We start from the raw sequence: 24,696 nt of genomic DNA on the forward strand, positions 1-24,696 counted from the left end.
CACATATCCCCACCGCCCGACTCAAGCCGGGGCGACATCCGGCCTGCCTACCACTCCCCCCATTCCTGGAAAGGAAGTCGGCGACAGCCATCTGCGCCCCGGTCTGTGGACCACCTTGAACTTAAACGGCTGAAGAGCCAGATACCAACGGGTGATTCGGGCGTTAGTATCTTTCATGCGGTGGAGCCACTGGAGTGGGGCGTGATCCGAGCAGAGGGTGAAGGCCCGCCCCAACAGGTAGTATCGGAGAGTGAGGACCGCCCACTTGATGGCGAGACACTCCTTTTCCACGGTGCTGTACTTAGTTTCCCTTAACGAGAGCTTACGGCTAATGTACAGCACCGGGCGCTCCTCCCCCCCACCACCTGCGAGAGTACAGCCCCCAGCCCCCTGTCTGAAGCATCTGTCTGTAAATCAAAAGGGAGAGAGAAGTCAGGTGAATGTAACAGCGGCCCCCCGCAAAGTGCGGCTTTAACTTGCGTGAACGCCTGTTGACACTGCTCCGTCCACTGGACCGGGTCTGGAGCTCCCTTTTTAGTGAGATCAGTCAGCGGGCTGGTGACGTCCGAATAGTTAGGCACAAACCTATAGTAGCCAGCCAGCCCCAGGAACTGCCTCATCCCCTTTTTGGTCTTGGGTCTTGGGCAGGTCGCAATCGCCGCTGTCTTGTCAATTTGGGGCCGCACCTGCCCGTGGCCCAAGTGGAACCCCAGATACCGTACCTCCACCCGCCCAATCGCACACTTCTTCGGGTTCGCTGTGAGTCCCGCTCGGCGCAACGATCTCAGAACCGCCCTCAGATGTTGCATATGCCGCTGCCAATCATTGCTATAAATGATGATGTCATCTAAATAGGCAGCGGCGAAAGCTGAATGCAGCCTGAGGATTCGGTCCATGAGACGCTGAAACGTAGCCGGGGCCCCAAACAAACCGAACGGAAGTGTCACAAATTGGTATAATCCAAACGGTGTGGAGAAGGCGGTTTTCTCACGGGAAATTGGTGTCAAGGGGATCTGCCAATAATCCTTCGTCAAATCCAATGTCGAATAAAAACGAGCAGTGCCCAACCGATCAAGCAACTCATCAACGCGAGGCATTGGATATGCATCAAATTTAGACACCGCGTTGACTTTTCTATAATCCACACAGAATCGCACAGACCCGTCGCTCTTAGGCACTAGAACAACTGGGCTGGACCAATCACTGTGGGATTCTTCTATTACCCCCATATCAAGCATCGCATCCAATTCCTCCCGAACAATTTTCTTTTTGTGTTCGGGTAGTCGATAGGGGCGGCTACGTACCACCACCCCCGGCTCGGTCTCGATGTGGTGATGGATGAGGTTTGTACGTCCCGGTAGAGGGGAAAACACGTCTGCAAACTCCTGTTGCAACCTGGCAACCTCCGCGAGTTGGCTCGGTGAGAGGTGGTCTCCGCAAGTGACCGGGGTGAACTGTTTATGTTTCGAGCTCATCTCCGGTCTGAGCTCCGCCTTCTCGGGAACCACCGTAGCCAACGTCACGGGGACCGCCTCTCTCCACAATTTTAGGAGATTGAGGTGGTATACTTGACGTGCGTCCCCTCTATCGGATCGTTTAACCTCATAATCGAGATCTCCCACTCGTCGTGTGACCTCAAAGGGTCCTTGCCACTTGGCGAGTAATTTAGAGCTCGATGTGGGAAATAATACAAGCACTTTATCTCCCGGTGCAAATTCCCTTAGCTGAGTTCCCCTGTCATACAGTCGGCGCTGTCGTTCTTGAGCTTGGAGCAAATTCTCCTGTGTTAGTTGCCCCAAGGTGTGGAGTTTTGCTCTAAGATCAAGAACGTACTGAATTTCATTTTTACTGTTCGAAGGTCCTTCCTCCCAGGCTTCTCGCAATACATCAAGCACGCCGCGTGGGCGTCGCCCATACAGCAGCTCGAATGGGGAGAAGCCAGTGGAGGCTTGCGGGACCTCTCGTACTGCAAATAACAGGGGGTCGAGCCATTTATCCCAATTTCTAGCATCGTCGTGCACGAACTTACGAATCATGTTTTTGAGGGTTTTATTAAATCGTTCCACCAGGCCATCCGTTTGAGGATGGTATACACTGGTGCGAATCGATTTAATATTTAATAACTCGTACAGTTCGCGTAGTGTCCGTGACATAAACGTTGTGCCTTGATCGGTGAGGATTTCTTTCGGAATCCCCACCCGGGAGATTATTTTGAAGAGTGCCTCCGCAACACTGCGTGCTGAGATGTTGCGAAGAGGCACTGCTTCCGGATATCGCGTTGCATAGTCCACTAGGACCAATACAAAGCGATGTCCGCGTGCTGACCGTTCTAATGGCCCGACGAGGTCCATTCCAATTCTCTCAAAGGGGACCTCGATCAAAGGGAGAGGGCGCAATGGCGCTTTTGGGGTGGCCGGTGGGTTAACCAGCTGGCATTCGCGGCATGCCGCACACCACCTGCGGACATCGCCGCCAATGCCCGGCCAATAGAAACGGGCTATTAGACGGTTCATTGTTTTCCTTTCTCCTAGGTGACCTGCCATAGGATTATAGTGAGCCGTCTGGAATACCATTTCCCGACAGCTCCTTGGAATCAAAAGTTGGGTTGTATCCTCTTTGGTTCGAGTGTCCTGTGTCACTCGATACAACCGCTCATTTATAATTGCAAAATAGGGATATGAGAGTGCGATGTCCGGCTGGAGTCGTTGACCATCGATAACTCTCACTTGGTCAAAGGCGTGTTTGAGGGTTTCGTCTCGCGACTGCTCCAAAGGGAAATCCCCCTCAGGGAATTCCCTGAGAAGGGGAGGGGCCGCGGCCTCGTCATCATGACGTGGAGCTGTCGAGGACGGCCCCGGCTCCGCCTCCCCTGCCAGAGCATCGCACATCACACATCTCCCTATTCTCACACAGGACCCATCCGCACAAATTCCCTTTAATAAAGCTTTAAAATCAGGCCAATCAGTCCCAAAATCAGCGGATGGGTGAGGCGGGAGCTAACCGCAGCCTCCACTCTATGCTTTTTACCCCGAAATTTAATTGTCAGGGTCACCACTGGATACTTGTGAATATCCCCGTGTACACACTTCACCTTCACCGTTTTGGATGTGACCAATGCCTCGGGTTGAACCAGGCGTTGGTGGATAGTGGTTTGATTACACCCGGTATCCACCAACGCTTGGTGAGTACCCCCTTGACACTTACCGGTATCCGGTACGCTCCGGCCCGGTCGGGGGCAGCCTGTGGGAGGTCAGAGACCCGCACCACCGTCCCCAGCTCCATCAGAGGGCACTGATCTCGGAAGTGGCTCGGGTCTCCGCACCTCCAGCAGGCCGGCCCAGGCGCCACGCCCGCACTTGCGTCGGCGGGCGCCCCCCTGAGGGGGAGAGCGGCGGGGTACTGGAGTAGGGGAAGGTGTCGCCTCCCACACCCGGGGAACTGGTCTCAGGGGCTGGGTTCCTCCTCGTCTGCGTGGGGCAGGAACGGGACCTGGAGAGAGAGCAGACGAGAGAGAGAGAGGGGAGGGGGAAGAAACAGAGGGAGGAGAGAGAAGGTAGGAGGGATCTTCTGTCCTCGGGATCGCCGCCATGTGGTCCTCCGCAAGTCGGATAGCTTCCTCCAACGACGCCGGGCGGTGGCACTGGACCCACTCCGCCATTCCTTTTGGCAGTCGAACTATGAACTGTTCCAGTACCACCTGGTCGATAATTCCCTGGACGTCGCGATCCCCCACTAACAGCCATCTTCGGCAGGCGTCACGGAGCCGCTGGGCAAAGGCAAACGGGCGGTCAGAGCTTTCCAACTTCAAGCTCCGGAAGAGTTGACGACTTTCCTCCGGAGTGCGACCAACCCGTTGCAAGATGGCTTTTTTAAGATCTCCGTAGGCCAGGAGGCTCGACGCTGGCAGTTGTTGAGCCGCGAGCTGGGCTTCCCCGGACAGTAGTGGGATCAGTCGGGCTGCCCATTGGCCGAGCGGCCAGCCCCAGATCTCGGCGGTCCGCTCAAACAAATCCAGGAAAGCCTCGGGGTCGTCCGCCGCCCCCATTTTCTGTAATGCTGGCGGGGGTAACGGCGTGGGTGTGTCCGGGGTCGCGGCTGAGGATGCCCCCTGGCTGAGGAGGCTCCGGATCGCCTGCCGGTCCTCGGCTTGAGCATGCATGAGCTCGACAAACCGGCGGTCTTGATCTTGCCGGAGCTCAAGCAGCGTTTGTTGGTGGTTCCGATGTAGGCTGGCGAGGGCTTGGAGGATCTCCGCCAACTGGGAGGACTCTACGGGACGACCTCCATCCATCTTCTACCCAAAACTTCAGTTCCCGGGTTTCAGCACCAGTGTAAAGAGGAGACGAGAAGCAGTTTTCCTGGTTCAGGTTATAGTTTATTTTCTCTCTCTCTGCAGCACAAACTACAGTCTCCCAGTCCTTGCGTTATGCACAAAGTTAATCATCAATCACACACCGCTTCACAAAAATAAACTCTCAACATTTGTAATAAAAAAACTCCTTGCTTCTTGCTCGGGTCTGACGTGCCCAGGCTCTCTCTCTCTCCTATTTGCGGTGTGTCTCTATTTATGCCGCTCTCCCCGTGCTCACTGAAATTAGAGACAGGTGTTATACATAATTTAGCTCAGGTGTAAGCGCCCTTACCGCTTTTTCTCTCTCCGGAGAGATGCTTGACCACGCCCCCGCTGCCACATATATATATATATATATATATATATATATATATATATATATATATATATATATATATAGCCATTTATTTTATAATATAATAATATAATAAGATTTTATATCACAATGTTTTACAGATCAAGAAATGCATACATTCAGTCAAATGTGTCCAAATTGAATGGTAGTGTACTTTAATGTGATGGTAACTTAGCTAAATTTTAAAGTATACTCCAGTATATCCACAAAGCTTAGACCAGCTTTTACAAGATCATTTGTAACAGCCTGTTCCAAGAAACAAAAACAAACAAACAAACAAACAAAAAATCTCACTAATAACCTCTTTGTCATTCATTATAATTGTTAGGTTTCTAACTTGTGCATCTTTTGTACTCACCTGAACTCCCAAGATGCCAAAAATGATGAAAAAGGCGCAGCAGATGACCACAATGTTCCCGATAGGTTTCAGTGATGACATCAATGTCTCAACCACTAGCTTCAGTCCTGGAGCTCTGCTAATCACTCTAAAAAATATAGAGGAGACAGATGTTTAAGATATCTGATATCCAATATCTCTCTGAGGGTTTTCTAACCTTTGATGATCAGATAATCTGCACAGCAGTCTGGGATGCACTGAAGCGCCGCATGTGTGCAATGGTAACCAAAAGGTTGCCAGTTCAAACACTTCGGTTTCACCAAAGAGTCCATAAACTAACACTATTGTGCTGTGAGCAAGCAAGAAATCCGCTTAGAGATCATAAGAACCGCTATCTTGTTCTTGTGTGTCTTGCTTGGCTACTGTCTGTGAGTGGATAAATATTTTACACTGACCTGTCATTAGTCAGCCTTTTCATCTTTACTATTAACATAACTCCTGGCATTCCATCAATGCAGCAAACTCCATGAAAATTGAGCAGTGCAATTAGCACCTAAAATGACATGCCTAAGACTTATACTAAGCTACTGCAGTGGAATGCTACAGGGAAACTTTCTGTGCTTCAACAAAAAAAAGATAGCTTTAATTAATGCAGAATGCTATTCTGAGATGCGGGTTGGCGCTGTTTTTTGGCGGCACGAGGGGGACCTACACAATCTTAAGCAGGTGGTTTTAATGTTGTGGCTGACATAGTATAGCACCTGTCAACCTTCAGGGGAGGGTGCCACACACAGTGACACAAAGACATCTGCTCACAGTGTTCAGGCACACATAATAACATGCAAGTTACACATTCTTAATTGTAACTGTAATTCAGTAGTCTAACAAGTACAATGATACACTCACAGAGCGGGGAAGGGGAATCACCTTTAATCTACAGCCTTGTTTGTGTTGTGTTGATTTTAATTGAACACAGGATTACCTGAAACAGCAGGGGATTCATATGCAATGCAAAAATTATTGCATATTGCAAGATGTATGATATTACACAAACAGAGACTTTAAAAAAAAAAATTAAAAAAAAAAAAAAAAAAGCACCAGAAAAATAGTCCATACACCTTACACCGTTTTCAAAGTCTTCTAAAGCAATAAGCTAGCTTTGTGTGAGAAACAGACTAAAATTTAAATAATTAATTACTGATAATCTTCCCATCCATTGAGCTGTCAGTTCATGAACTGATGCAACCGTTGAATCAGTAAATTGAACTAGAGAACCGGATCAGTCTGATTCATGAACAAATGATGACCAATGAATTTGGTCTCTTCCACATAAAGCTACCATGTCAGAATACAGCGCACAAGTCATATGGAGCTTTTAAGGTGTTTTTTGGGCAATTAGTCAAGCTTGGCAGATGTAGTGAATATAAACTGCCATTGTATGGAAAAGATTTGTGTCACGATTCTTTAAAAATTAGGCTTTTGTGCACAACGAAAGAAAAAAGTTTGGAACAAGATGTAAGAATTAAATAATGACAAAATATTTATTTTTAGGTGAACTATTCCTTTAAAAGTTTATCCCTTTAAACTGAAGAATAAAAGGAATATTAGTCCCCATCTGGTGACAGCAATTTCTGTCTCCTCAACCCAGCACTAAGCTAAAGCGTCAAAAGCCTGATTTGATCCTCAGATTTGATCTTCTTAAGAAGCGTGTGTGCTGTGATTGTATCAGAATCTGAGGATGAAGAAAAGGCTACGTTTAAGAGACAAATCAGATTTAGTCAAAGTGACTGGTTGGAGAGAGAAAGGAGGCTGCCAAAGGGAGTGCAGATAACAGCCCGCTCCATCTTTTGTTTGTCTGAATATCTCTCCCAAGCTCAAGCATATTTAACAAAGCTCACTTTGGGGATTTCAGGTAATACCATAAAATCAATTATGGAAATGTCAAATCATGAGAAAGATCAATATGTCTAGACCCATGCTCATCTGTGACTGAATTTGAGAGGGACCATCCAGTGAGGGAGCTAGCTATGTGAAATGATATGCCATCTGTTTGTGCTAACACAATGAGATTTTAATCCCTTACCAACAGAGGGCGCTAGTGTCTGAAGTGTTGTGCCAATAACGTTCTTTCTTTAAAACAGTCCAAGACATTCCACAACCCAGTAAAGTTACAGTATGTGCTTATTCAGTTTTTCTTTAAAAATAAGTAAGTGATTGGAAGCATTTTTGTGTGTATCTGTGATAAAGAGAGACAGAAAAAGAGTAGAAGAAATATACATTTGCCAAGTGGTATTGCCAAAATACTACTACAAAAAAAAAAAAAAAAACTGTGCCATGGTATACTGATGGTATCAGATGGTAATACCATCTGTTTGTCATAAACATGTGCACTACACCACAGCTCATACAAATCATGGTACTTTTTTGTTGATGACTGTCACAATGACAAAACAATCTGTATAACAATCTTTATAAGATAGTGGGGACAGTTTTATAACAAGTCAGAGCTGATATGACTCTTTGGGTTTTGGTGAAAGTGTGTTCTGAGAACTGTGTTTTGCAAGCCTTCAAAGAGGCTGTGTCTCTTATATGCATTGCCTCTATCTGCTACTTGTGTTCAAAAAGGTTTTCATAAATAAATAAAGGAAGGGAACAATAAGTGGAGCACTGAAGCCTTTTATTCCCAGTACACAGAGGCACAGTTGTAATTAAAGGATGCTGTAGTTGGGCTGGGATGCGTTAGTTTGGTGGAATCAAGCTGAGTCTCTCTGACACACACACAAACACGCACGCAAGCACGCACGCATGCACACACACCAAGAACACAATCTGACTGCATCTGCCAAAAGCCAATAAAAACAAAACAAAACAAAATGATCAGGACAACTGCGGTGCACTTTTTTTTTTTTTAATGTTGCGCTGGCTGATACAGTATGACAAGCAACTTGGACTTCAACTGAACAGTGTGTATGCCAACATGGTGTATGGCAGTATGGCAGTTTCATGGTCAAATGAACACTACAACAACAATGACTTTTATTCCTTTTCACACAAATCACGGTTAAAATGGCAGATTAGCCTTTTATTTAATATACACTTATTGCCCTTGTACTCACAATGCTTATGACATTTTAACACTTTTACTGTAGTGCACGACTTCTAAGGTGATGATGTGGTTGCTTCTGCACTTTTACAGCGTTTTTAATCTCACTTTTGCTTTTTATGACACTATCAGTTAAGTTTAGATTTAAGGTTTATAGTAGGGAAGTAGGTTTTATTGATTTCAAACTATAGAGCATTAACCTTAAAAACCTCATCTGTTAGGGAGAAAATGTAACTCTTTTAGCAGTGGAGAGTACCTTGGAACTGCCATGATATGTGTAAGGAAACATATAATATCATGATGTCGCCACAATCGCTTACTTTTGATGAGATCAGGCTGGTGGTTGCAGCATCACCCAAAAGCAATCATTTTCAGTTACTAATGCCATTTGCAATCTTTAGTAATGTATAATTTATTCCGAAAACAAAAGGGTTAGCGAGATAAACAAAATAATTATTCAGCTAATCATGTGATCTTAACATGGTGGCCAGCTACATGCAAAAAAATAAAACAGACTTTATTTGGCCACTACTGATATGACACTATGGAGTCTAAAGTGAGTGTGCATTATTTTAAACATATTTTTCAAAAGTACAACTAATTTCTTTAAAGATAAAACTTTTTAATGAGGGAAAATATTAATGAGTGCACCTTTAAACATTCAACATAAACATGGCAAATGTAGTAAATTAAACAATCAGCATATTCACCGAGGTGAATACTTAAAGCAAACACACCATGGGACTCCATGACCTGTCCATCTTTTCTCTCTTTCTCATATCCTACGGCACACACAAAATCCAGTGAAATTACAACTTCATGCTCAAACACAATTACACAAGCAATTATGTAGAAACAATAACCCATAAAAGACATCTGCAGAGATGCTGTGAATGTTACTAATCAGTCCCTGATGAAATCCAAAAGAGCCAATCTGTGCTTATCATCTGCAGTATTGTTGCAGTTATTCTTCCTTTTAATTACAGCAAATAGACAATGCAGAAAAACTCATTTTTGGCTAAGCAGCACTGCTAGATTATCTTAACAATTGCCTTAGAGCGGACGTGGACTGGGAAAGAAGCTTGGCTGTAATTAGAGGGGAAATTAATGAGCACAAACAATAATAAAGTGGTACGTCATGCATTGTTTCATGTGAAGAGGTCAAGCAAGACCTTCTAGGAGACAGAGCTAAATTATATCTGCAGATACACTGATGCTGGGTTCAGAGGTACAGGTGTTTAAGGGATGGTATGTTCCTCTGGGACACATATAGACAGTGGAGAATGGATGACTCTTCATAGGTATTTGAGATTAATTTACATCCGCGTCGGTGACATTCAGGGCAACATATAGTGGAGGGATTTAACCTGCGGGTCAAAGAGTTGATGAATGAGCATAGAGTGTGTGCATCCCTCTGTAATACAATGCATAAATCATTCTGTCAACAGCTCAAACAAACAAACACTCACATGTGTCCGTAACTATGACATTAATACTTAGGAATGCCCTGGTACACAGACATTACCTACCCATACTAGCAAGGGAAGGTATCTCTAAAAAAAAAAAAAAAAAATTATCAAAGATTCTGTAGCATACATAAATCTGCCAAGATCTCAAACATCTCAAAGACATATGCTAAATGTCTTACTAACATCCTAGAGGAAATGTCTTATAAACCTGTTGCAGATATGTAAACTATCTAAAAATATATATGTTTTCCAGATGAAAATGGTTACATCAAATAAACTTTAGGGTGTAGTTATAATTTTTTAATCAATGTAAACAGTGTTTTTTTAATGCATACACCTGATAAGACTTTGATGTAATTTGGTTTTTAAGGGGTCATGTCATGAGGAATAAAATTTTACTTGATATTTTGATATATAAGAAGTCTTTCTATTATAAAAACCGACTGTAAATTTTAGAACTCAAAACTTATAACCCAATGCAATAAAATCATTTATTGAAACCAAGCTGCCAAAACACCTCGTTCTCTACTTCTGTGACTTTCCTACGTCACTAGGGGTAATCATTAATTCATGACCGCCTCTACAGCATCACGCAAGGGCTTGAGGCTGTCTATATATATATACTGGAGGATGTCTGGTGTATGGTGTCTGGGTCCTGACTTCCTGTCTAGTTCGGTGTCGGGACCCAGACATTCATACTCCTTGTCTGTCTGTTATTGACGTGGGCACATTGTGCTTGTGTCATCTTGGCTGCATGCACTCGCATCAATAATATATGTCGGTCTTTGTGTCTGTCTCTCGCGGCCGCACGTTGCGCTGGCTTTGCGCCGCGTGCCCGGGTCGTGAGCTGTCTCAATGTTTGTGCTGAGGTTCGGTCACTTCGGTAAGATGTCAGGTGTGTGTGTGGCCGAACTCTCACACATGTGTCTTCTCTCGTCTTGTTTGTCGATTGGCATGAGTGTATATCGCCTCATTGTCTTGGCGATGTGCACTCATGCCAGTCAGATGTTTTGCCTTCTTGTGAGAACACGCGGCTTTGTTATTGTTTCTGTATCACCACATGCTTCTCTGTCTTACGTCACACCCTGCCTCCTTGTTTGCTCATTATTGTTTCATTAGAAACACCTGCCCTTTATTAACCCGCTTGATTTCTCTCCCTATTTTAGTCTCCTCGTGTGTGCTGTCCAGTGCCAGTTTGTCTTGTTCTGCAGTCAGTCCTGTATGTTTTTCCTAGTGCTTCTGTCGTTTCTGATCCCTGTTCCTGGTCTCGGTGCGGTCGGTCCTGATTCCTTGTTCCCTTCTGCCCTAGCCTGAATTAAACTTTTGTCCCCTTCGGGGTTGTTTAAGTTTTCCCCCTCGTGGGAGTTTGTTTGGTAAATAACGTACTTTGGTTTTTTTATCTCTGCGTTTGGGTCCTCATCTCTGCAAAATGTGACACAAACAGGCAGTAAGTAAATGTTAGAACCACACATAACGTAAGAATACAAATGCACATGAGATCGCGTTGAAACATCAAATGGAACTACAGTAAACGTGAAATTACATTGGACTAAAAAGAAAACAAACCAAGACATTTCAAAGTCCACCACACACCACTGATACAAACAATTGCTCACACATACAGTAAATGGGCAAAATCAGCACACACATCTCAGCCCACCTTAAACTCAGAGCTGCCCAAATACTGTACACATGTGGTCTGGATTACTCCTCCATCCCTCCCTCCGTCCGCATTCACTCTTTCTGGAGTAGCTGAGCTCATGCTGTGGAGACTTTTTAAAGCTGTCTTTATCTTTTGTTTGATTTCAACTTGGACGCCACAGAGAGGTACATTAATATAAAGTCTGTCGGCTGAGGGAAGGATCAAGACTCAAGTAAATGTTTCAAAGGTGGTGCAGAGGCAGACACACACAGTAAAGTTCTATGAAGCAGAGTGTTCTGGCAGCGTAGGAATCTCACTGTGTGAGAATCTTTCAAAGTTCACACAGAGAAGCTCGGGGTGAAAACACAGACCGCTCCATGTTTAATTTACAGGCCGTTTTTTTCCTTGCCAGGCACTCAACAGTCTCTGACAGTCAACTGAAGCAACTGCCATTAGGTATAATGGGATCTTATCACCCAGACTGTTTAAAGGTTAATCCACCTTATGTAACTATGTTACTATAGGGTACAATATTCAATCCTTCATACGAATGAACAAATGAAAAGGAATTCAGAAGTTTTTCCTCAAATTATTCATTATATGTAAGGGAATGCAGTCGTGGTTCTCAACTGGTGGGACGGCAGGAAAAAAAGAATGCTAAATGCTAATGATAGAATGCAACTAACCTATAATCATGCATATATAGGATAGCAGAATAAATAGGCTTATCAACTTTAACATTGGGGGGAGAAAACATTACCTATATCTTTTGTTGTTGACGTCAAAGGCTGTGCGTCTAATCAAACTGAAAGTGTACTGTTAGTACATCGATTGGCCTAAAAACTTTAACTTATTTAATAGTAACAGGCTCAAAGTATTTCAGATTGGGTGACATACAGATCAGATTATTTACATTTAATTTCATTTGTTCAAATATACAGTATATTTATGAAATAAGCACATACAAATAAATGTATCAGTGTTTTCACCACTCTTGCCATGTGACTTGGTAGTATCGCTATGTTGTGGTTACTATGCAAACCCACTACATTTTACCTAATAAAATCAATACATTACAAAGTTGTGTCATTAATTTAATAAATTCTGCAACATAACCTTCAAAATAATTATAGCAATATGCACAAAAATCAGCATAGTTTAGCTGGTGAGCAGTATTTCAGAAGCACTGCATCATTTGTATGAACTTTGGAGAGAAACTACATGAATACCATTACATGTGTGCTGCTTTGTTCCTGTCCTAAATAACTTTAAAAACATCCATCAAATAGAAAGATTCCTACTTTAAATTATAATTCAAAATAAGATATGCTAGGTTTGTCATTCTATCAAAACAACTTGCTTTGCCATGACCTTATCTGGCACTCTCCAGACCACCAAACAAACTTGTATGCTGTATCAGGGTATGTAACATGCAAATGATTAAATAAAACCAAGGAAAAAATATTGGCAATGAAACAATAAGTTGGGGGTGGGAAAAGTCTACACCATAGGTCACCAATTAGGGGATTGCAGTTTAGATCCAAAGCCAAGGTTGGTGCCATCTGGACCCTAAAAATTCTCATGAATTAATATAATCATAAATATAAGCCTAATCTTTCCTTTCTCTGGGCTTAATTGTAATCCAGAGTGACCCCTGTTTCACAGTGCTGCTTTATTGATCAAAAGAAGCAAACTTTCACTGAGAGGCTAACAACTGCTTTCATGAAAGATAAATGATCCTCTGATCTGTGGAACTGAATGTGTTTTCAAGCACATACATGTCCACAATCCACTTTCTACTGAACAGTAACAGATAAATAAAAAGTGGATAGATATAAACGTCAAATAATCAAAAGATTAAGCTCATTTTATATATAGCAAATAAAAATTGTTCTTTGGTTACTGTCCTGCATAACTGATTTTCATGAATAAATTGCAAAACCACATCCAAAGAGTTCTTTTCATTTCAGTTCCTTTTCGGAAATGTTGTTGACAGCACATTTCTACTCTAGAAAATTTGTAACACATCTCAAAAGGCAAGTAAAAACAACCACTGGAATATGACCTGTTTTTGGAAAGCGTCTCTTAGTAGCATGAGGAAAATGCTGAAGTTCATCCCGAGTTGAGGAGTACTTGAAAGGGAGAAGGGAGCAAATGGGGTAAAAGACCAGTGTAAGCATTTTTTTTTTTTTTTTTTTTTTTTTGGCAAATTGGGCAGGAAAGATGAATATTTGATTTGTATTAAAAAAAATTTTGCTTGAATATAACATAAATATTTGATAAGCAGGGAAAGCCTCCAGAAGTTACCTTTGTGGGAGGAAAGGTGCAAGGCAGACACACACACACACGCACACACGTTGGTGCGTCTATCCTTATGAGGACTCTCCAAAGACATAATTATTTTAATAACAATAATGACTATAGATTCTATCCCCTACCCTACCCCTAAAACTAACCCTCACAAAAAAATTCTGCTTTTTTACATTTTCAAAAAACATTGTTTACTATGTTATTTAATCAATTTGAATTATGGGGACACAGAAATGTCCTCATATACCACATTTATAGCATAATACCCTTGTAATTACCAGTTTGTAACCTAAAAAATATTGTCCTCGTAAACCATCCAAACTTGCCCGCCCACACACACACACACACAAGCATAAACGCAACTACATACTGCATCAATTATGAGCTAATTGATGCATCTAAGTGAGGAAGGGGATGAAAGGGATAATTGTGGAACTCCAGTCTGTACATTAATTATGCTTCCTGTACAAAAAAGCGGATGCTGATCCAAAATGTGCACATATAGCACTTTGACCTGAAGTATGTATAACATGAGTAATACAAGATTGTTTATGTATGTGACATGTGTACAGGGCACAGTAAAGAAGGTTAAAATATTAGTACCCTAAAGCATGATGTCAAGTGGTCCTTTTGTGCATACATGCTTTAACGTAATTCTTCTTTTATTATATCACATAACTAAATGCAGTACCTGAGCGGTCGCAGTGTTCTCAGTAACCGTAGCACCCGCAGCATCCCCAGGATCTTCGTGCCGCTATTGGAGATCAGGGATACCAGGATGTCAATCACTGAGATCATCACCAGCATGCCATCCAGTATGTTCCAGCTGCTCTTTAGGTAGGCCTTCTCCCCCAAACACCAGCCCAAGGCAACCACCTTTACAATATCAACAAATATACTCTGATTTTTAAGCACATAAATGTTGAACGAAGTTTCACTTAAGGGATGGTAATAATTAATTAAAGGCACTCTCAGTAATTTTTTGCTCATATAGAGCTGATTGATATGTCAGTTGTTTTTGACTTATTACTGACACCTGGCAGCATGGATAAAGCATCACACAAAAACAATAGTCATTGGTTTTCAATGCCATCACAGAAATTTTTAATTTGCGACCAGCCATGGTTAATTTATTACGCAAGCCAAAGTATATGGTAATGGGGGTTACCGAGATAAAATTAGTAGTTTGCAGCTGGTCATGTAATATCAAGAGCGACTTGCTCTATGCAAAAGAAACAGCAGTATGTACAGTGTATATATATATATATATATATATATATATATATATATATATATATAGTGTTAAACAAACCATGAGAAAGAATCACCTCACTAAAAAGTGCAGTGGGTGAATGTATCAAACTACAATGTGATCAAACCCTGAAGTGAACAAAGGCATGTCTGGCAACAAAAGCCAGGAGTTTCAACAGCCCTGTCATCTTCATCCGGCCCAGAAACTCTTTGTCAGTCATGTTAATTAACCTCCAGTGAGTATGATTATTCTCTGCCATGATTTCCATTTGAAATCTGGTGGGTGGGCATGACCTGGCATTAAGCAGCGGCCCCAGAATAGAAACCCTAGACCTCTGTGACTGACACCTATGAACTTTTCTGTCTTCTCCAGAGAGGCCAGAGCATGTTCTTCCATTTCAACAATAGTAATTTGAATATCTGGCAGACAATCCTCCCTACTTAGTATTAACTGCTGTGGTGAAAAGTGCAAAATTGAGAGCGGTGTTTGCCTAAAAGACCTTTCATGTCAGTGGATTCTGGATCCTGTTTTATCTTTAGCAACTTTACGAGGCTGCATTTGTTCAAATGTTTAATTCAGCTGACAGGAAGCAGACTGTTGTAATTGTCAGAGGGAGGCACTGTCTTAAAGTAAAAGAGCTGCAGGCAGGCTATCGAAGAAGCCTGTGTGGGAATGTTTTCACCAGACTACATTAGGCATGCTGATCTAAGAGCCACTAGAAAAAAGCTGCAAGGAAGTGGAGCTAGTGGGTTTTTTGGCTGTTATTCTGGTCCACAGAAGGTTTGTTTACTCTCTGTCAGGGAAGATGCCACATTGAGACAAATGCCAGCCCAATCACCTACCTTTACTGTCATTTCGGTCACGAAGATGGCGGTAAAGATGTAATTGGACAGCGTCAGGAAGATGCGCTCCTGTGAAGAGAACCAGACAAGCAGGAAAGCGATGGGTGAATCAGTGCAGGATCAGAGAAGTTTCTGCTTAGTGTGTGTGTGGCATAACACATTAGAGGTGCCTATTGTGAAGGCATCTATTGGACTGAGAGTACTCACTGAGTACTCCACGGGCATTATCATCAAATAACACAGCGGGTAACAAATGGATGAGTAACAGCTTCATCACAGTAACCGAGAATAACTGAGTCTCTGTTGTCTATATAAGTAAATCAAATCTGAAAAATCATTATTTAACCAGGCCTAAATGTTATACAGCAAAACAGTTTTATTTTTAATGACTCTTTTTCATCCACTCTATGACCACTAGAATTAAACGTGCCAGTTTTTTACTGATGCACCTTTCAGAATTTTAGGTAAACACCCACTTAAAGGGATATTTCACCCCAAAAATAAAAATCTATAATCAATAATCAACCCTCACATTGTTCCAAATCCAAGTGACTTTCTTTCTTTGGTGGAAGGGAAAAGAAGATGTTAATTTTTCTTTTTATTGAAAAAAAGATGCAATGAGAGTGAATGGTGACTGAGTCTAACTTTCTGCCTAACATCTCCTTTTGCGTTCCATGCACAGGAGAAAGAAAGTCATACATGTTTGGAACAGCATGAGGGTGTGTTGCATGGGTAAACTATCCATTTAACATGTGAAATGACAAACAGACATTGTTGACATATAAATGTTGCCGGTCATGTGTTCAAATGTATTAATCCATCTGACATCAGTAAGGTGAATAAAGGTTTTAGCAGCTTAGTTTTAATAAATAGTTTCAATAATTCAATAAATGGACAGATTGAGGCATTTGAGTTAGTGAATATTACATATAACTTTGTTTTCAATTGAAAATACATCAATACATAATCATAAGACAGTTCCGAGAGAAAAAAAGAGCATCATCCTGAAATGACTGGTAAACCTGTATGAATTGTAAAACCAAAGACCGTCTGCTCCTCTATCCCTCTGTCTCTGCCACACGGCCTTCCCACGCAGCAGGTGCTGTCCTTCCACATTTCTGCTCTGACCTGAGCCAGCAATCTGTGTTGCTCTCTATAACAGACAGTGCCACTGTCAACAGTGTTACATTTCCAGAGCATCAACCCTCTCCATATAGCTCTCATGCTAAAATGGACAAATTCTTCTGGTGTATGGAACCTGACTTATCCCTACCAGAGCCAGAGATAGAGCCCACAGTGTGCCTAGCAGTACAACGTAGAGCAATGCTTTCTTGTGAAGCTAGTAAAGTACAAGTCAATCAAATAACATAATAAATGCCCCAGCTCTTAACGTGTACATTGTTTGTTGAAATACAGTCGGTATTTATATATATATATAAAAAAAAAAAGAAAGCCTGATCTTACAACTACTATGAGCTCATGACATGTAGTATACCATAGTGATGCAGGTTCGATCTGACCTAATCCCATCCCTGTATAACAAAACAAACAAAACAAGACAAGACATGACAAAACAAAACAAACAAAATACATAAAACACAAAATAAAAACAAAAAACTAATAAATAAATGAATAAAACCGAATGTAGCTCACATTAGAGGTGACAAAAAGATTATGACTGAAGATACAGTATCCTCTCTGTAGTCTATACTACAAGCTCTGTCTATGTCAGGTATGCATGGATTGTGATAGTGGACAGCTAATGGATAACAATCTGGGCTGCTACACAAAGTTTGATAGTTTGATCTCAGTTAAGGGTGACCCAGTTAACTGTAGGTACACTGAGATCCCAACATGGTTCCTTTGAGCAAGGCACTGATCACTGAATCACTGCAGTATGTTACATGCTTGATGCCATCACTGAGATTCACTTTATGGAAAGGCAGCAATGGAATGGGAATCCATACACAAATCAGCCCTCTGCTTTTAAACTGCCACAAGTCATTTTGTCTAAGCTTAACCAGTAGCCAACCCTGCAAACAAGCCTTGGTGTTTTGACAGTGATAAACTTGGCAATAGGTTTTGTAAGGATTCAGAGTGAAAAGGGATGAAAAGCTGATTTCTACTTTATACAAGTGGAAAAAAAAAACAAGCAGTGGAATGTGGAGAACATGGTCTTACTGGATTATTTGTCCTTCTCCTACAGTGTCTAAGAAGCAGGGCCCAAGGGCCATCTTTCCCATGAACCCTCATTAATGCATGTTTGAGTGGGTCATGGCACCATGTTCTAAACCTCCTTCATTCTCTCTGAGAAAGCCTCATTCTGACATCATCGCTGTGGTTTGTATTGTTTTTGAAAACAGAGTGAGATCTTTGCCATTCCATTCTGCTCTGTGGCTTGTTTTCATTCATTGTTGAGTGAACCGACTGTGTCAAAATTCATGAATGAGGAAGAGCTTGTCTGAGAAGCTAAAGGTTTGGTCTTCAAAAGAGAAGGTTCAGTCGACCCCTGTCCTTTACTCTCATTCTTTTAAAGGTTACTGAATGTCTGAGATAGCACACACAATTTTGATGCTGCCTCTCTCAACTGTGGCTGCTTCTACCATGCCTGTCTCAGGGTAACCCATACTGTACATTATGGTCGAGAGATGGCCGTGTTCATTTGAGATGGAATAAGGGTGAGTAAATGATCAGAGGGAGGGAAGGAGGGATGGAGGGGTATGGAGAGAAAGAAAGAGAAAGAGAGAGAGAGAGAGAGAGAGAGAGAGAGAGAGAGAGAGAAATCAAAAGCTACTAAAGCTCCAATGGTCTTTTTCTCATCCATTTCCCATTACTTTGGGTACTGAAAAGACATGCTCAGGCCTTGTCTTCACAGGGGGACTCAGGTGGGGAGTATGATAGTATTTGTTCATATCCAATTGAAATAAAGAAAAATTCTTCATATGAAATATTAATGACACATCTGAGCTCAGTGAGGTACCTGTTACTATGCATTGAGTCTGTCATAAAGATGAGGCCTGGTTTGCATAAACTCAACATCAAAACATTCTATTACAGCCATATTTACAAAATTAAATTCTGCAATGACAGTGGGACCAAACAGACTTTGTCTGGTCCCAGGATTTCACAATTGCTCATAAATGTCATATCAAGCTGTGGCAAAAAGCACAAAACCAATGGATTTCTACTGAAATACATGCATTCTCCACCAAACATTGTACAGCTCATCAACAGCAAATACTGCAAAAAGACAAAAAAGAATAGCTCACCCAAAATTTCTGTATTTTGAAATGTCTTTCAAAACCTGTATGGCTTGCTTTCTTTGGTGAAATATAAAATGTGGTTAGAATGGGCAGCAACATCTCCTCATCACTGACCCTCAACACTGGAACCCCGCAGGGCTGTGTTCTCAGCCCACTCCTGTATTCCCTGTACATACATGACTGTGTGGCAACACACAGCTCCAATGCCATCATTAAATTTGCTAATGATACGATGGTGGTAGGTCTGATCACTGACAATGATGAAACAGCCTACAGAGAGGAGATGCACACTCTGACACACTGGTGTCAGGAGCACAACCTCTCCCTTAACGTCAGTAAGACAAAGGAGCTTGTGGTGGACTTCAGAAGAAGAGATAGAGAACACAGTCCCATCACCATCAATGGAGCACCAGTGGAGAGAGTCAGCAGCTTCAAGTTCCTGGGTGTCCACATCACTGAGGAACTCACATGGTCCATCCACACTGAAGCCGTTGTGAAGAAGGCTCATCAGCGCCTCTTCTTCCTAAGACGACTGAGGAAGTTTGGAATGAACCGCCACATCCTCACACGGTTCTACACCTGCACTGTAGAGAGCATCCTGACTGGCTGCATCTCCGGCTGGTACGGCAATAGCACCGTCCACAATCACAAAGCACTGCAAAGGGTGGTGCGAACTACCAGACACATCATCGGAGGTGAGCTTCCCTCCCTCCAGGACATATATACCAGGCGGTGTGTGAAAAAAGCTCGGAGGATCATCAGAGACTCCAGCCACCTGAGCCATGGGCTGTTCTCACTGCTACCATCAGGCAGGTGGTATCGCAGCATCAGGACCCGCACCAGCCGACTTCATGATAGCTTCTTCCCCCAAGCAATCAGACTGAACTCTTGATCTCCCACGATCAAAATACATCAGCACTGCACTTTATTACTCTTATATCTCACACCGGACTGTCATAAATTATATTATTATTATATTATATTCTCTCTTAACAACACACTGGCAACTTACTATCAACCGACAGCCTGAATGTCAATACAGTACAATACAACCTACTGTACATGTATATATACTATATATACTTTTTTTATTGTATAATGTGTATTCTGTATTGTGTGTATTGTATACTGTACATTGTATGTTATTATTTGTATATTGTGTTATGTGTAATTATGTGTATATTAGTTTTTAAATCTGATGTTTATTGTAAATTGGTATATGTCTCATCACTGTCACGACTACTATGTTGCTCGGAACTGCACCCAAGAATTTCACACACTATTGCACTTGTGTATATGGTTGTGTGACAATAAAAGTGATTTGATTTGATTTGAAAAATATATATATATATATATATATATATATATATATATATATATATATATATTTATAACTGAATATTCCAGTTGCTCTTTTTAATACAATGAAAGTGAATGGTGACCATAGCTTTAAATATTTTCAGTGAATAACAACTTACATTTCAGTTTCTTTCTTACACAAAGCTATTGTATGGCTTCAAATGGCTTTGAATATAGTGCAAAAATAGTATGAAACACTTTTATGATGCTTTTCAAGTGCCTTGTTGTTCTTTTTGGATCTTGACAGCTCCTAGTCCCCATCCACTTTCATTATATAGGAAAGAGCAACTTGAATATTGTCCTAAATTTATCCTTTTGTGTTCCATGGAGGAAAGTAAGTCATACAGGCTTGGAATGTTTGTCAATCGATTTTTGGAATCTGCAAGCCCAAACCAATTCACATGCCCAAAGAAAAATAACTAGTTTTTTCCTCTTCTGTGAAGTGCTGTCATGATATTTTTAGGGGGACGTGTAGAAATATCATAGAGGCTCAGAGGCACACATGGTAAACATGGATTATATATACATGACTATATATACATGGATTACATGGATTAAACCGCTGGAAAATAACAGAACAGAAAACAACCTTTCCATGCTGCATAATGTGTCTCAGAAAATCATTACACGTAAGCAGGTTTTTGAGGTCCTCTATATCCATTACTATCAGAATCATTTAACACTTTGTGAGGAAACAAAGAAAAGCATAAATCAATGTATAATGACATGCTGTGTGTAACATTCCCTTTTCATCCTTTTATCAGTTCTTTGTTTATTCTTTCCATGCCATCAAGACCAGTGTACATATCTGTGCAAAAAATAAATAAATAAATAAATAAATAAATAAATAAATAAATAAACCCTAAATACAAATCTGAACAGGAATATTATTGTGTACATGTTTAATCTTTTTTTTTTTTTAGTTTGTCCATTCAATTTAGTCTCATTTTTATTAGTTTCCCCTGTATGGTTGTTTTGTGTTATTTTAGTTTCAGTTTAGTTTTTAATACTGTATATTTAGTTTCTATTTTAGTTTTATTATTTTGTAAGGGCCGCCAAAGAGATATTTAGATGTGTTTAATGCAGTAAACATATTTGCATAGTTTGACATTATTATATTATGTGAAAAACTATAACTAACTGAAACTAAAATATTAAATGATCATTTGTTGGAGTATTGACAATTTTAGTTCAGCTTTTTTTTTTTTTTTTTAGCTTTTATTTCATTTTGTTGTTTCTGTTGTTGTTGTTGTTAAAAATATTCACATTTAGTTTTCATTTATGATAATAACACTGCCCATGAAAAAAAGAAGAAAAACCCTTGTGAACTATGTTTACTCATCCACTGTTCCTCCACACCTTTGGTTGGAGAAGAGGCCATGCGCTCTCTTCCATGTGGAGCACTCAGGGGTCTCTCTCTGCCTCATCAGTTATAGAGGCAATAACGCAGTCGTCATTGGGTAAAAGCAAATCATGCAAATGTATGCAACCCTATTTACGCTCAACATTTAAATGGGCTGATAAGCAAAATTCTCATCTCAAGTTTTCTAACATTGCGATTGCATAATGTTATCAAAGGCACATTTATAATAATAAGTGGGCCATATGAATCCCTGTGTATACCAGCTCACCATGCTCATTTTCAATGAGCTCTAGAGTGACTGTGGACATAAATTTGAACTTATAATTAATACATTTATGATCACAACATCCAGAACCTTTTGATTTGGGTTAACAGACCATACTGTGAATGAATAAAAGAGCAAAGGTGGAGACTTCTTTTGGCACAAGAGTGAGTAAACATTCTCAGTGGACAATATTTTATGAAGATGAGTGTCCTATAATGACAGAAATCTGATAGCTGAAAAAATGATTGACATCTCTTACATCTTGTCAAGGGGATTTGAAAGCCTTGTTTTGCCTAGCATAGACAGACTACTAATTAAATAAATAAATCCACTATAATAGCACTTTCCCCCTAAAGATAATTACTCATGTACTGTTATACAGACTATCATGTACTCATACTGTATATACAGCGCATATACCAACTGGAACCAGTGTAGCAATTTCAAAGTTCCAATCATAATATTCAACATTTTATTACACTTTTGAATTACAACCTCTTGAAAAGAAAAAAGACTGAAATTTCTTCCTTTTCTTCCACTTTTTCTCTGTCTTAGGTGTCCTGAGGGAACTAGTAGTGCTAAATGTGGTACACTTACAAAATGGATAATGAGATTTAGCAAAGTATTTAAGCAAAGCTCTGTTGTCTCCTTTGGGTTTTGTAAGAAAGCATGAATAACAAATTCAATATTTTTTTGTTTTAATGTCCTACAAGAACACCAAAACCTTTCCACTTCTAACTAATATTGCTAGTGAGATACAGTAATGATCAACCAACATACAGTAGGTGATGCTAGACAGAGCCACAACCAATCAACATACATTTCAATAACTCATTTCAGAAGCTGGAAATGACAGATATCACAAAATGAGAATTTGACTAAAAGGGAAAGTTTATGGCTATGTGCATCAAGGAGACCTATAATATTTGGAGAAAATCTATTACTACATCTACTATTAGCATTCCTATTCATCTAAATAGCAGTTGCTTGGCTGGTGTATACAGCCCCGGAAGTACACAGTCTGTATGTGACCATCTTTGCTTCATGGGCACTTTCATTAGTTTGGAGACAAATTTTTGAGCCAGTCACTTGACAAATACAGTCAATAATCTGATTGAGAAAATTGGTAACAAATTGTAACAAATTCCTTGTGTTTTGATTAGTTGTGTTAAAATCACTTAATTTGTTCATTAGAATCGATTTTTAAGCATGATATCCTGTATACTAATTTTGCAAATATTTTTAGTGAAGGAAAACTGTGCTGAGTGCCAACTGTCGACCATTTTTTTTAAAAGACATTCAGTGTCTTACTTTTCCCACAATGCAAAGCGAATTAAACTGTCTTACTAAAGACAGTTGTGAGCTTGTTTTATGCTGGCTTTCTCTGGTGTCTTTAGTTAGTCCGACTAATTTTTAAGTCAATGGCTATGCTTATGCAAGCAGTTCATGAGCTGAGCATTCACCAGTAAAACATTTACTGTGTATACATTTACAGTATATACAAATATTATGAAATATTTGCGATTTATATGTTGCCTGCAAAAAAAAAAAAAAAAAAGGTAAGAATACATAGCTACTTCTAAATGGCCATCAATTTTGGCCATTTTTTTGTAATGTAATGGTGCAGTTATGGCATTTAGCAGTAGGAGCTAACATGAATGTGATTTTTACTGTTATGTATCTGAAATTTAGAGTACTGCTTCACATTTTTTGTCTTTGAGTTCAAGCTGGTGCTTTTTGACCATTATGTGAAAACCTTGGGAGAGATTACCTAAATATCTGCCTCTTCTAACATTGTGTAACCTTGTAGATAATTAAATCAACAATCAGTACTCTGATGTCTGCTTGTCTCATACAGGAAACAAACACAGTTAAATACCCTTGAGACTGGAGGATAAGACAGAAATGGAACCTCATCAAGAAAATAAAACCATGATATCCGTAACATTTGTTTGAAATGTCACATGAGTGTTTCCCAATTCTTTAATTATTTCCATTGGACCCCAGCAAAATTTGTGTAAAAATGTTGCTCAGAGGGGAAGGAAGTTTTTATAAAAATGTGAGATTAGTGCCTCATTGACCCGACCTGTTATGCCAACACCAAATGTTTTGAATGACATGGTTCCATGTGTGTGTATGTTATGTGTATGAGGTTACATTACTCACAGCGCTGGAGGGGTCGATTCTGGGCCTCTCCATGGCGATGGTGATGCAGTTGAGAAAGATGATGACAAGAACCACATGGTCAAACATCTTGTGAGAGATGATCTTGTTGCATGTCACACGAAATCTGCAAGACATAATCACACCAGACATGGTGGTTTGAGTGATACAACAAAGGACAAATATCTGATCTTAAAATTGATTCATAAGAAAGTGATTTCCACGTGTTTTCACAGTAATTCAACTTCTGTCAGTAAAGGTGATAGATTCATGCTGAACGTGTGTCTTCCATAAGTCTTACTTCAAGTCCGCATGACTCCTTTTATGAATAAATATTCTTCAGTACTCTTTAATGTCTTTGAGACCTGGCCTGATCTTAAAGAATTAATGCTCAGAACGGCACTGTGTGGGAACAGAAGGCAAACTCTGCACCGTTGTCATGCCAACCTCCTTCTCGCAGCCCCGATCTTTCATGCTGGAAGTGTGGTCATGCTGGGTGATGTGAAAGAGAAGTCTAAGTCACACCCTGCCTCCTTGCAGGTGGATCTGTCAGCTGTGTATGTACAGACTGAAGTGTGTTTGCATTCCTCTGACCAAATGAAAATTCTGTCAATATTTACTC

General features: G+C 40.8%; 1 protein-coding gene across 1 annotated transcript in view; it reads right to left on the reverse strand.

Moving 5' to 3' along the window:
* Positions 1 to 24,696, reverse strand: part of LOC127426981 (voltage-dependent T-type calcium channel subunit alpha-1G-like) — a 334,253-nt gene that overhangs the window by 65,583 nt on the left and 243,974 nt on the right. The window contains exons 20-23 of the mRNA XM_051674227.1: positions 24,078 to 24,201; positions 15,662 to 15,730; positions 14,259 to 14,443; positions 5,065 to 5,191 (exon numbers count right to left, since the gene is read on the reverse strand). Of these exons, the coding sequence (XP_051530187.1) occupies positions 5,065 to 5,191; positions 14,259 to 14,443; positions 15,662 to 15,730; positions 24,078 to 24,201 (505 nt within the window). The remainder of the gene's footprint in view (positions 1 to 5,064; positions 5,192 to 14,258; positions 14,444 to 15,661; positions 15,731 to 24,077; positions 24,202 to 24,696) is intronic.

Source organism: Myxocyprinus asiaticus, chromosome 36 (genome assembly GCF_019703515.2).
Source record: "Myxocyprinus asiaticus isolate MX2 ecotype Aquarium Trade chromosome 36, UBuf_Myxa_2, whole genome shotgun sequence".
NCBI classification, from domain to species: domain Eukaryota; kingdom Metazoa; phylum Chordata; class Actinopteri; order Cypriniformes; family Catostomidae; genus Myxocyprinus; species Myxocyprinus asiaticus.